At 44.8% G+C, this 12,689-nt stretch overlaps 1 protein-coding gene across 6 annotated transcripts in view; it reads right to left on the bottom strand.

Annotated features, from left to right (window-relative positions):
* Nucleotides 1-3,885: 3,885 nt before the first annotated feature.
* ptk2ba (protein tyrosine kinase 2 beta, a) overlaps nucleotides 3,886-12,689 on the bottom strand; it is a 125,721-nt gene continuing 116,917 nt past the window's right edge. For 5 of the 6 annotated variants that reach the window (XM_048600860.1, XM_048600861.1, XM_048600863.1 and 2 more), the window contains 2 exons: nucleotides 9,089-9,169; nucleotides 3,886-7,450 (listed from right to left, as the gene is read on the bottom strand). In XM_048600860.1, the coding sequence (XP_048456817.1) occupies nucleotides 7,235-7,450; nucleotides 9,089-9,169 (297 nt within the window). In that variant the 3' untranslated portion in view covers nucleotides 3,886-7,234. Of the gene's footprint in view, nucleotides 7,451-9,088; nucleotides 9,170-12,689 lie in introns of those variants that run through there. The other variant, XR_007262860.1, reaches the window with a different exon arrangement.

Here is a 12,689-nt window from a genome sequence, read left to right as displayed (position 1 = left end):
CTGTCCACCCTATCTAATCCTCTGATCATCTTGTATGTCTCTATTAAGTCACCTCTTAACCTTCTTCTCTCTAACGAAAACAGCCTCAAGTCCCTCAGCCTTTCCTCATAAAAGACCTTCTTCTTAGACAGGGTAGATAAAGATAAACTATTCCGACTGGGTGGGGATTCTAGAACTAGGGACATAGTCTGAGAATTTGGGCCTGACTGTTCAGGAGAAATGTTAGGAAACACTTCTACACACAAAGGGAGGGAGAGGTTTGTAATTCTCTTCCACAAATGGAGGGTGATATTAATTCAATTGTTAAATTTAAATCTGAGATCGACAATTTTTTTTATTAAGCAAGGGAATCAAGGGATTATGGATCAAAGGCAGGTATATGGAGTTAGGTCACAGATCAGCCACAATGTCATTGAATAGGGGAGCAGACACTAGGGCTTGAATGGTCTCCTCCTTTTCCTATGTTACATGCTCATAGCCTCTCTGCCTTGTCTTATAGACATTGTGTGGAACATAAGCCTTTGTTACTGGAATCTTATTGCAAGCCTTTGTTGCTGTTGGATGCCCAATGGCCTGGAGCTTGTTTCCTCGGGCAGCACAGTGCCTAGCTCTGGTAGCTCACAGCACCAGGGACCCAGGTTTGATTCTGCCTTTGGGTGACTGTCTGTACAAACTCCACACATTCTCCCTGTACCTGTGCGGTTCCCTCTGGGTGCAGTGGTTTCCTCCCACAGTCCAAACATGTGCAGGTTAGGTGGATTGGACACAGGAAATACAGGGTGATAGGGTAGGGGAGTGGGCCTGGATTGGATTGTCTTTGGATGCTTGGTGTGGCCTCGATGGGCTGAATGACCTGTTCCCATACTGAGGGGACTTCTGTTATTCACTTGGTATTAGAATAAAAGCATCAGAAGGTCAGAAAGTAATAAAATGAATTAAACAGGCCTATAGATCCTGATTCGCAATGTTCCCCTGGATGGACTGCCAAGTTTCCACAATCCCAGCAGGTATTTAAATACAGCAATGAATGAACAGAGTTCAACCTGCAGTCTACATAGACAAAGCAACCAGGCAGAATCCTTCCCAATCTCATGGACATTCTCACTGCTTAGCAACAGGATTTCCATTTGAGACCTGGCAGTATCTGTGGAGAAAATGAATGTTTCAAAACTGAAACTGAAACTGAAATTAACATTTCAGACAGAACTGAAGAAGGGTCACTCAACCCAAAACATTAACTCTGCTTTCTCTCCACAGATGCTGCCAGATCTGCTGAGTTTTTCCAGTCATTTCTGTTTTTGTTTCTGATTGCCAACATCTGTAGTTCTTTCTGTTATTTCTCTGGCCTAATAACCTAGTGATAATACCACTAAGCCATCACCAGTCAAAACTGGGCTAGATTAAGCTGTCCTGAACACAGAACAAATGGTGTCACTTAGTCTGGACTCAGTGTCCCCTGGTTTAACATTGCTTCTGCTGTACCAGTTGGAGTTTCACTTGTTTTTCCTAAAGCAACAAACAACTCCTTGTACTTTCGTCCCTATGTAAGGGTTGTTAAGGGACAACCATTGTGGTGGATCACAGTCATGGGTTGGTCAGTCTGGGTAAGGACAGCAGATTTCCTTCCCTAAAGGGCACTAGAGAAACAAATTGGTTTTTAATAACAATCAACCCTGGTTATGTACACTATTGGAGCAACTTTCAATTCCAGATTTCATTGAATTCAAATTTCACCATCAGCCATAGAGTCATTGAAACAGACCGTTTGGTCCAACCAGTCCATGCTGACCATGTTCCCAAACTAAACTAGTCCCACCTACCTGTGTTTGGTTCATGTCCCTTCAGACCTTTCCTATTCATGTACTTATCCAAATGGTTTTTAAACTGTATAACTGTAGCCACATCCATCACTTTCTCTGGTAATTCATTCCACACTCGCAGCACTCTCTGTGTAAAGAAAATGCCCCCATGTTGTTTAAAATCTTTATCTCCTCATCTTGAAAATATGCCCCCTAGTCTTGAAACCTTAGGGAAAATACGCCTGCCATTCAACTTATCGAAACCCCTGATGATTTTATAAACCTTGATAAGGTCACCTCTCCCCCTCCTACGTTCCAGTGAAAAAAGTCCCAGCCTATCCAACCACGACATCACCACAGGGCCTCTGGATTACTTGGTCCAGTGGAGTTACCAATTAATTCTCTCAGGACCTTACAGGGCAGGGGGAGAGGCAGGCTTTGTAATGATGTTGTGGTGCCTCCTGGTTACACATTCTGGTAAATGAAGATAACCAATGTAAGTGGATGATGGCGAATTCTGAGGGAGTGAATGATAAAACAGGAAACTTTGGTTCCTTATGGAGCTTATCAGAGGAGTTTGCAAGAACGATAAATGTGACAGAGCCCCCTGCCTCACCCTGTGGTCTGAGCAGAGATACGCCAAAGTGGGACTGAAGCAATGTGAGGGATCGCTCTGTAAATTAACCAGTTCTGAGAGGCACTAATACCCAGGGGACACTTCAACAAACAGTAACTTCACCAACTCAGCTCTGACTGCTGGGGGAAGCAACATGTGGATGTGGGGAGAAACAGGGAGCCTGGGATAGAGAGGAAGGAAGAGGCAAGGCAGAAGCTGGGGAGTGTAAGGGGACGGTGAAGGGGAATTGTGTGGAGGAAGGGGGAAAGGATTAAGCAGGACAGGGAAGTGGAAGGAGAGGGGCATTGTAGGAGGGTAAAGGGGTGAGAAAGTATGTCCATGCTGCAGGGTAAATGTCACTCTGGGCAGAGCTGGAGGCAAAAAATGGAAGATTTTAAATGAAGGAAATAAGACTGTAAACGTGTCAGTTTTAAATAAAGAATATGGCATTTATCAGAGAGGAAATGGGCAGGGTTCCTGTCAGCAAAATTGAAATAGCTGCTTTTGTGGTCACTTTTCTGATACGGTTTCTCAGGCCAAACTGATGAGTTTACAGTCACTCAATGTTGAACAATTATCAAAAATCCACATTTGCACACAACACTGGCTGCACAAGCTAATATTAACTCTGCTCAGAGCTGGTCTACTCACTGTCTGATACCACACCACAAACACACGCCAAGGAAACTCAATCCCACACAATGGCTCCGAATTCATCACCATCGACCGCCACCTACCTCCCAACCACAAGCTTTCCCAGGAAGGGAGCCAATTGAATTGCTGCCCTCCTATGTTAGCACAAACCCATGGCCACCGTAAAACATTCAGTTGGAGGCTCATGGTATCCCAGAGGCTTTCTCACTGAGGAGACACTCATCATGTGTTCATGTCCCATTCACGTGGATCAACTGTCGGAAGGTCAGTACTGAGGGAGTGCCGCACTGTCGGAGGGTCAGTGCTGAGGGAGTGCCGCACTGTCGCAGGGTCAGTGCTGAGGGAGCGCCGCACTGTCGGAGGGTCAGGGCTGAGGGAGCGCCGCACTGTCGGAGGGTCAGGGCTGAGGGAGTGCCGCACTGTCAGAGGGTCAGTGTCGAGGGAGTGCTGCACTGTCGGGGGTCAGTGCTGAGGGACGGCCACATTGTTGGAGGGTCAGTACTGAGGGAGTCCTGCACTGTCAGAGGGACCATGGCAGTGGCCGGCACTTTGAGTGGGCATATTATTCAAGTTGATAGACCAAATTCTGGTGAGTTTTAGTGCAAGTGATAACTGATGAGTATTGTGGTACAGGCTTAGGGAACCATCACCTGCCCAATCACCGCTCAGTAGGGTGAGGGTTGGGGCAGGAAGGTGATGGGAGGCTATTCGGTTTATTGTATGTGACCCTTCTCCCACAACTTTCAAATCTAAATAAGGCAGTGTGTTTGGGAGGTAGAATCTCAGCCAATATGATCAATAACAAATAAATGAACATGCTTTTAGAAAAACACAACATTTATTTTAGTGAGAAGCTAAAGAGCATTGTCACATCTCAGATCAGGTGAATGTTGAACCATTTACATTCATTAATGTGATACTGATACATGGAAAACACAGGGTCGCTGAGTGGACAGTTCCATGAATGATGTTATACTTGACCCCAGCACTCACACACAGCCCATCATCAAACATTATTGCCTGTCAGCCTGACATCATTGTCTGTTTTGTATTTTCAGTTGCGGAAAACCTCTGACAGAATAAATCGCTCAGCTCATTCTCCTGTTTCTGTTTCCTTTCCTGTGAGATCAGAGTGAAATGTGATTGTTCTTCTTAAAGTGTGACTAAAAGACCTTCCCAATCTTGTATTTCCTGTATACAAGTGTGTTCTTAAGAACTCCCCTGGTCATTTCTTTGAGGTCTGTGTGCCCTCAGAGATTTACTGGTTGATGGCACCAGAAATTCCTTGCCCCCCCCACCATCCGCCTCTAATCCTGGCTAGCTCTCTCCCTTCCCACATGCTACAAACTGGGATCACATCTCAAAGCTTATTGGCACATAGTAAGTGCAGTGTTCCTGAGTTCCAGTTTGACTAATGGAATTGGGAATCTTATGGTTAGCAAGGAGACAGAGTAAATACTCCTGTCCTTCCCTCCACGAGGTTGCATGGTCTCGGACTACTCCAGGTCTCTCAGGTGAGGCCAGGCTTCTGTTTCCAAGTCTCACAAATTGGCAGCTCTTCACCATCACATCAAGCCAGGGCACCAGGAACTCAGCGAAACAAAGCATCGACTGCAGACCTACTTCTCAAGAGTGTGTATGCAGTCAAACACAGCAGTTAACATGCACACTTTGTTGGCTCCAGGGGTCACCCCAGGTTACTGCAGGAACATAAATCTCAGCTTCCCCACATTCTGTTACCTTTACAACACAATGGGACTTTCAAATTGGAAATCATTGTGTTTAATATAAAAAGAAGCAACTGTTAATGAATGCGATGAACATACCATAGACTGTCAGCCCCTTCCAAACCCACAAACTCCTCCAGCTAGATGGACAAGGCAGCAGATACACATCCCCTGCAAGTTCCCCTCCAAGCCAGTCACCATCCAGACTTGGAAATAGGTCACCGTTCCTTCAGTGTTGCTGGGAATTCCTTCCCTAAGGGCATTGTGGGTCAACCTACAGCACATGGACTACAGCGGTTCAAAAAGGCAGCTCACCTCTACCTTCTCAAGGGGCAACTAGGGACGGGCAAGAAATGCTGGGCCCAGCCAGTGATGCCCACATGCCACAAGGGAATAAAAAGTAAATTAGGGAAAAAGTGGATAATATGTAGGAAAATGAATTCTGTCTGCTCTCCTGTGTGATAAGGAGCTGTGGGATATTGCAATAGTCTGGTTTAACTGTGTCGCAGATGTTGACCTGACAATTCCACTAGTTTCCTACCAGGTCTACCAAGAATTCTCAGGCTGTTTATTCCTGGGAGCTAGTAACTGGGTCGGGTTGAATTTTTCAGACTTTGCATTAGTCAGTGTGACAGCCCAAATCTTCATGCTCCAGGAACAGTGTTCCAATTCCGGAATCTTCAGCAGCTCATAAGACAAGAAGGTTGGACTGTGTCCCAGGTAAGAAGACAGAAATGATAATGGCAATTGCATTTGGGCTTGACAGGAGAAGCTAGGACTGTTCCCAGGCCCCAGGCCTTCCCCCCAACAAAATATAGAGGAAACAGACAAGATTTGGGATTTTGCTTGGTCCCCTCCTTTCCTGTTGTGGAGATGGGTTCTCTGTCTGATATCGGCAGCATGCAGACTGTTGTAGGGGTTGGATTAACCAGAGACCTTTCAGTTTAGGAACAGCAGTAGGCTGCAGCACACAGCAGGTCACCGAGAGGGAGCTTCAATGGCGATGTGCCCACTCACACACTTGCCCGAAAATGTCGTTGAAAAATAGCCTCGGTCTCCACCTTCAGCTGGAGCTGACAATTCTGTTCCTTCTGGCAATGAAACACCATTTCCCAGGAGATGGGGAATATGAGACTGAACTGAAGGATCTGAAACTACACAAGGCCAGTGTGATGAGAGCTGAGCTGGGAGGCCGGCAAATGCTGTGAATACAGTCCTGCTGTAATCAGAGGGACTGGTCAGAGACTGTTACCCCACACAACTGCAATGGGCAACGGTTTAACCCTTAGAGGGCAGAATGGTGAATGAGAGGGTAGATCACCATGCTCCCTGGGTGCCTGGTCTCAGTTGCACTGTTTGTGAGCTACACATGAGGTAGCAGCTGGAGGTGGTGTACAAACCAGGTTAAATATGAAACCGGAGGGGTCATACAGTTATTGGCACAGACTCATACAGTGAGATAACACAGTGGCCTGCTTCCACCAGCTGGATACGTTACAGAGAACCAGGTGAAAAGACAGAACTTTGAGAATTTTCTCACGTTGGAATAATCCAACCTGAAGCTGAGAAACACAGCATAGAGAGCCTCAATCTTTGATCCAGGATTTTCCATTCCAACATCACAGATCATCTTCAAACCCACATCGAAATCCCTCGTATTCTCACAGTCAGAAATACAACAATTCACTGTCAGTCATTTACAGGACTGGATCAAATCGCAGCTGCCTCCATTTTCCTGGCTCTTGGTATCTTGGAAACCAGTGCTTCCTCACGCCCTGAAGAATGTGGTGTGTAAGGATTCCTCATAAACCACCAACCACCTGATTATTGGCAAGAGAAGCACAGGGAGATGATAATTTCCTAATGGCAATGAGAGCAGATGGCAGCAACATTCGGTCAGGCCTCTTGGTGCTATCAGCAAACTATAAATATCTGTATTTACAGAGTAGAGTACATGACATTGAGCAAAAACAACACAAGAATACAAGCTTCCATCTTGTCTTACAATTTCCAGATTTTTTAGTCACTCCCAAATTTAGCATTTCAAGCTCGACTTGCATTTTTGTCCTTCAGTGTGCCGAGTTTAGTTAAAACACCAGCACCTTCACTAAATATCATCTGCCATGGATTATTGTGATTATTTAACAATTTGGGCAGAGATCAGGCGGAAATGCATCACTGTTCCAACTTGTACATGGAATCATTTGGATTAAAGTCATGAATAGCCCCCTCCACCCTTCCAAACAAAAGCGCTTTTGCTTCCCAGGAAAATGGTTACCAGTTTTACTTAATTAATGCCGTCCTCAGTACCCCACCCTCCCCCAACCTTGATAGAATCCCATCCCATGTTGGATTTTAATGAATCCATTTCTTGCTTGCTTCAGTGAAGGACTCCATTCCTGCCTGGTGGGCTGCTCTCCGAATTGATGGAGTTGGCATCAGTTAGGGACTGGTTTGGCTTGTCCTGCCCGAACCCTGGCCTGATCCACAGCATCCAGCAGGTTCTTGGAGTCCACAGCAAGTGTGTGGGCAGCTGTTAGCATCTGCTTCTTACACTCATCACTCAGCGAGGTCACAGCATTCTGCTGGGCCAACTTCATCTTGTTTATCAGTTCAGCCAGGTCTTTATTCAGGAGCCTCTGTGTCCCCTCGATCTGAATAGAAACAAAACCAAGAAAACCCTGGTTAGATCCCGCTTGGAGCAGATCTGGGAAGGATAGATTGGCCTTGCAGGGAGTACATCAGTTTACAAGAATGATACCTGGACTCCAGGGGTTAGGCCTGCGTTAGGCCTCTCATTCAAGAGGCCATTGGAGAGTTAGTTGGATAGAAACGATGTGTAAGGGTATAGGGGAAAGGCTGGAGGATTCACACTGAGGAATGCTGCTCATTTGAAGAGCTGCAGCAAGTTCAATGGGCTGAATGGCCTCCTGAGCAACAAAGAATTCTGAGATTCTGAGCTCTGAACAGCTAATGATTACATGGACTTCAGTGTCAGTATGTAGGAGCTGTGTATTGCATTATAATCTTCATTCAGTATTAATTCATTTTTGCCATTAATATCCCATCCACCACTTCCCTATTCCTGCTAAACTGCTTGCCTCTTTGTTATTTTACATGATTTTTGTGTCTATTACTTTGATTGTTTCATCCATTTATGATTCGGTCAGTATAAATTGCACTGTAACTCAGGCTGGGAAAGTCTTAAGTCAAATAACATTATGATTCTGATTTGTGGGAGAGATAGTAGGAACTGCTGATGCTGGAGAATCTGAGATAACAAGGTCAGCGACATGTGGCCAAATTCAGTAAATTAGGATGGAAAGCTTCTGATTCATCATCGCCGACTGCACAGACATCATTTACTGGAATAACCACAGCACCCAAACAGACCCTTCAGTCCAACCAGTCCATGCTGATCATGTTCCCAAACTAAACTAGTCCCACCTGCCTGCATTTGTCTCATTCCCCTCCAAACCTTTCCTTTCAATGTACTTATCCAAATGTCTTTTAAACATTGCAACTTTACACACATTCACCACTTCCTCTGGCAGCTCATTCTACATAGGAACCACACTCTGTGTTTTTAAAAAAAAGTCCCATATGTCTTTTTTAAAATCTTTCTCCTCTCACCTTAAAAATATGCCCCCTAGTTGTGAATATCCCCACCCTGGGGAAAAAACACTTGCCACTAACCCTATCTATACCCCTCTATTTTTTCAGCCTCTGTAAGGTCACCCCTCAACCTGTTATGCTCCAGTGAAAAAAGTCCCAGCCTATCCAGTCTCTCCTTATAACTCAATCCCTCATGGTAAATCTTTTCTGAACCTAGGGCTGAAGAAATGTATTTGGAGAAATGGAGACTGGGGGTCATTCTCCTCCCAGCTGGCAAGGCCAAGAGGAGATGTGATTGAAGTGGTTAAAAAAAAAGGAATAACTTTTTAACAAGGACCACTCTCTGACCCAGGGGCTGTCACAAGGAACAAGGAGCTAGAATAAGAGCAAATAATCTTTCTCCAACTCCTTATCAAAATCTTCACCAGAAAAGGTTTTAGAAACTTTGATTAACTCTCCTGTCAGTTGAGCATGAACTGCCCCACACTGTCTCTGTTGCAACTGCAGAATGTCAGGATAACCCCTCCCTCAGGAATTAAGCTGATGACAGCAAACCAAACGTCTTTCGAAATATCGAGATCTGTTGATTAAGGAGTGCACTTTGAAAAGAATCCCGATCCTAACAAGCAGTGGGTTGAGGACTGTAGCAGATGGTAATCAAGTGAACCAGGACTCACTTCTGTGCGGGATGTTGCAGGTAGCGATGGCAACAGCTCATCCACACTGCCAGTCAATTTCCGAAGGTTGACTCCCACCGTCTAGAATGTAGAAAATGGTCATGGTGTTACAATCACAGTCACAAAACAATTGGAAATCATCAGAATTAACTTGTGGTGTAAATAATTGAGGTAGTATCTGCAGTTTGTAAAAGGTATTTGTTCTCATTCCCTAGTCACAAGGTGCTGCAGGTTAGGGTTATTTGGTACAAGTCAGGTTAGAATAATTATTGCTTCCCTGAGCCTATCGTTTGTCTGCATGAATGTTGTCTAGCCTTAAGATCAGACAGTAATGACAATCTTCTGACACACTGCCAGTGGGACAGGCCTGAAGCAGCACAATCATTTTCACCTGTCCTGCACATTCCAGAGTTGCAAAAAACAGACACAGCACAGGAGAAGGCCATTCAGCCCAATGTGTCTGTGCTGGTCCTCTGAATGAAAAATGTACCCTGTGCCACACCCTGCTCTATTACCCTGCACATTCTTCTTTTCAAGATAACTATCCATTTCCCTCTATAATGCCTCCACACTCACAGGCAACGCATTCTAGACCCTAAACCACTCACTACAATTTATCTTCTTTTGCCAATTGCCTTAAACCTGTGCCCTCTGGTTCACAATTCTTCCACCAATGGGAACAGTTGCTCACTATCAGTCTGTGCAGACCGTGTGCGAGTTTGAACAGCCTGGTCAGATCTCCTCTTTATTTTCCTTGGAGAAGGCTATCCCAACCTCTCCAATCTACCCATCTGACAGAACTCTCTCATTCCCAAAACCATCCCTGGAACCTCGTCTGCACTCCACCTCCAGTGTGGTCACAGTCTTCTGAAAGTGTGGTGCCCAGAACTATAAACACTCCAGCTGAGATCTAACAAGTGTCTTATGCAAGTTCATCATCTAGTGAAGAAGGGTCACTGGACCTGAAACGTTCACTCTGCTTTCTCTCCACAGATGCTGCTAGACCTACTGAGGTCATAGAATCCCTACAGTATGGAAGCAGGCCATTCAGCCCATCGAGTCCACATCAACCCTTGGAAGGCATCTCACCCAGAGCCACCTCATCCTTGTAACCCCACATTTCCCTTAGCTAACCTGAGGTAGACTGCACACCATGGGCATTTTAGCATGGCCAATCCACCCAACCTGCACATCTTTGGACTGCGGGAAGAAACCAGAGCAGCCACAGGGAGAATGTGCAAACTCCACACAGGCAGTTGCCCCAGGGTGGGATTGAACCCGGGTCCCTGGCACTGTCAGGTAGTAGTGCTAACCACTGAGCCATCATGCTGCCTGAGTTTATCCAGCAATTTCTGTTTCTGTCCCTGTTCCTATACTCTGTGCCCCAGTTAATAAGATCCAAGATACTGACTGCTTTAGAAATGACTCTCTCCTCCAGCCACCTTTAATAATCAGTGCACAGATGTAGCCAGGTCCCTGTGCTCCTGCACCCCTTCAGGACTATGCCCTTTGTTTTACATTCTCTCGGTTCTCCCTGCCTCCATCGACATTGACATTTATATTATTCTTTTGTTCACCCATTGCCCCAAAAAGGTGTGAAACTCCACACCAAGCAGCGGGATCCCTGAATTGCAATAGTATCAAAAATGTCATCAAACACTGCTGGGAGAAATCACAGACAGAAATAAAACATAATGGAGGAAATAAAATCCCTACAATGGGAATGAGGCAATGGGTAAAATTCCCCATTATCATAGCCATGAGTTAAAAGCCAGTCTACTTTGAAGAGGAACTTGTTAAAGATTGCTGTTTATCTGGAATGCTCATGTGGAAGTGAAACACAACATGATGTGATCAGCAAGTATCGTTGGGTGTTTGGTGAAACTTTAGTGATTCAAAGAATAGTAAGGCAGATGGGTTCAGAGAAACAGCAGACTGGTGTACTAGCAACAACACACTGGGCCCTGCGCTCAATGGGAGAAAACAGAGGTACAGCTGAAAAGAGATGGGGGACAGTGTCACTAAGGTCAAAGAAAGGCAGATGGGTAAAGTAAGACTATGTGGGGCTTATAAAACAATTCTCAAATCAGATAATAGATTGTAATCCACCTAATAATTATCAAATGAAAACTGAAAAATCTGTGGCTGCTGGAAATCACAAATGAAAACAGAAATAGAAATTGCTAGAAAAGCTCAGCAGGTCTGGCAGCACCTGTGGAGAGAAATCAGAGTTAGTGTTTCAGGTCCAGTGACCCTACCTCAGAACGTTCTGAGGAAGGGTCACTCAACCCAAAACATTAACTCCGCTTTCTCTCTACTGATGCTATCAGGCCTGCTGAGCTTTTCTAGCAAATTCTGTTTCTGTTGTTAATAATAATCAAAAGTTTATTATAAACCAATCACCAAGTTATCAGGAGGTTAATGCTTTTTAAGTGAAATCTTACAAATGTCTTTCTGCAACTTGAGTGAGACAATGAGTCAGTGATATTTGCTGATTAATACCCACAGTTTCAGAAGCTGGTATTTGGTGTTGCTTCACTCTCCGAGATTTGACACGCGAAAATCAGGCTGAAGAAATATGACATGTGCCATGCCCTCAGAATATCTCAGAGTACTTCCTTTGGGTCTGGTGAATTATTACAGTAAATTCACGCCAAATTTGTCACCCCTATCACATCTACTGAACAAATCCTTGTGATGTTCTATGGTTCTGGCCAATGGAGTATAAGAAAGCATTAAGTTGTGTGAAAGGAAAGCGGGGAATGCTACAAAGTGCCCAGAAACAATCCAGTCAGCATGTCTATAGGTATCAGGCTGGAAAAACACAGCAGGCGAGATAGCTTCCGAGGAGCAGCTAAGTCAATATTTCAGGCCGGTTCCCAGCATCTGCAGACCTTATTGTGTCCAGTCTGTGTGCGAAGCCTTCCCACATGGAACGGGTGCAGACCAGGTCTTATTTGTGAGAATGAGTTGTCAGGCAATAAATGTGTCATTTGGAGAGTTCAGATTGTAAGTCTTGAAAAGGTACAATTGCTCTGATCAAATTCAAACTTTTACACACCTCTCATTACCTAGATATTTACAAATCTAAGTTAACCTGTAATAAATTTCCCATTCCTAAGGGGATGCCTACTTTATAGATTCAAACAAGTTGTGTGGAATTTTAATCCTAGCCAGTGATGTCCTCGTCCCATGAATGATTATAAAACATGTTGTGCCCAGAGGTTTTTAAGGTCTTAGCAAAAATTTGTAGCTCAGATTGTGGATGTAGTTATTCCTTAGCTCACTGGTTGTTCTGTGGTGTGCAGACGTTTCGTTACCCTTTTAGGCAACACCATCAGTTGATGATCCTCTGGTGTGATGGTCTTGTTGCTTCCAGTTTTGTTGTTTTAGCAGCACTCTGTATACAGGGTCTGTTTCTATGTGTTTGTTAATGGAGTGCCGTGTTGGGAACCAGGCTTCCAGAAATTTCCTTACAGATCTGGTGTTCGCTTGTCCCAGTCAAACTGATGGCCTTCATTGTCTGTGTGTATTGGGATAAGTGAATATTGGTCGTGTCTTTTTACTGCCAGCTGGTGTTCATGTATCCTGGTCATCAGTT

This window comes from Rhincodon typus, chromosome 9 (assembly GCF_021869965.1).
Source record: "Rhincodon typus isolate 14 chromosome 9, sRhiTyp1.1, whole genome shotgun sequence".
In the NCBI taxonomy this organism is placed as follows: Eukaryota; Metazoa; Chordata; class Chondrichthyes; order Orectolobiformes; family Rhincodontidae; genus Rhincodon; species Rhincodon typus.
The sequence above is the reverse complement of the archived record's forward strand: the minus strand, read 5'-3'. Positions and strand labels throughout refer to the sequence as shown.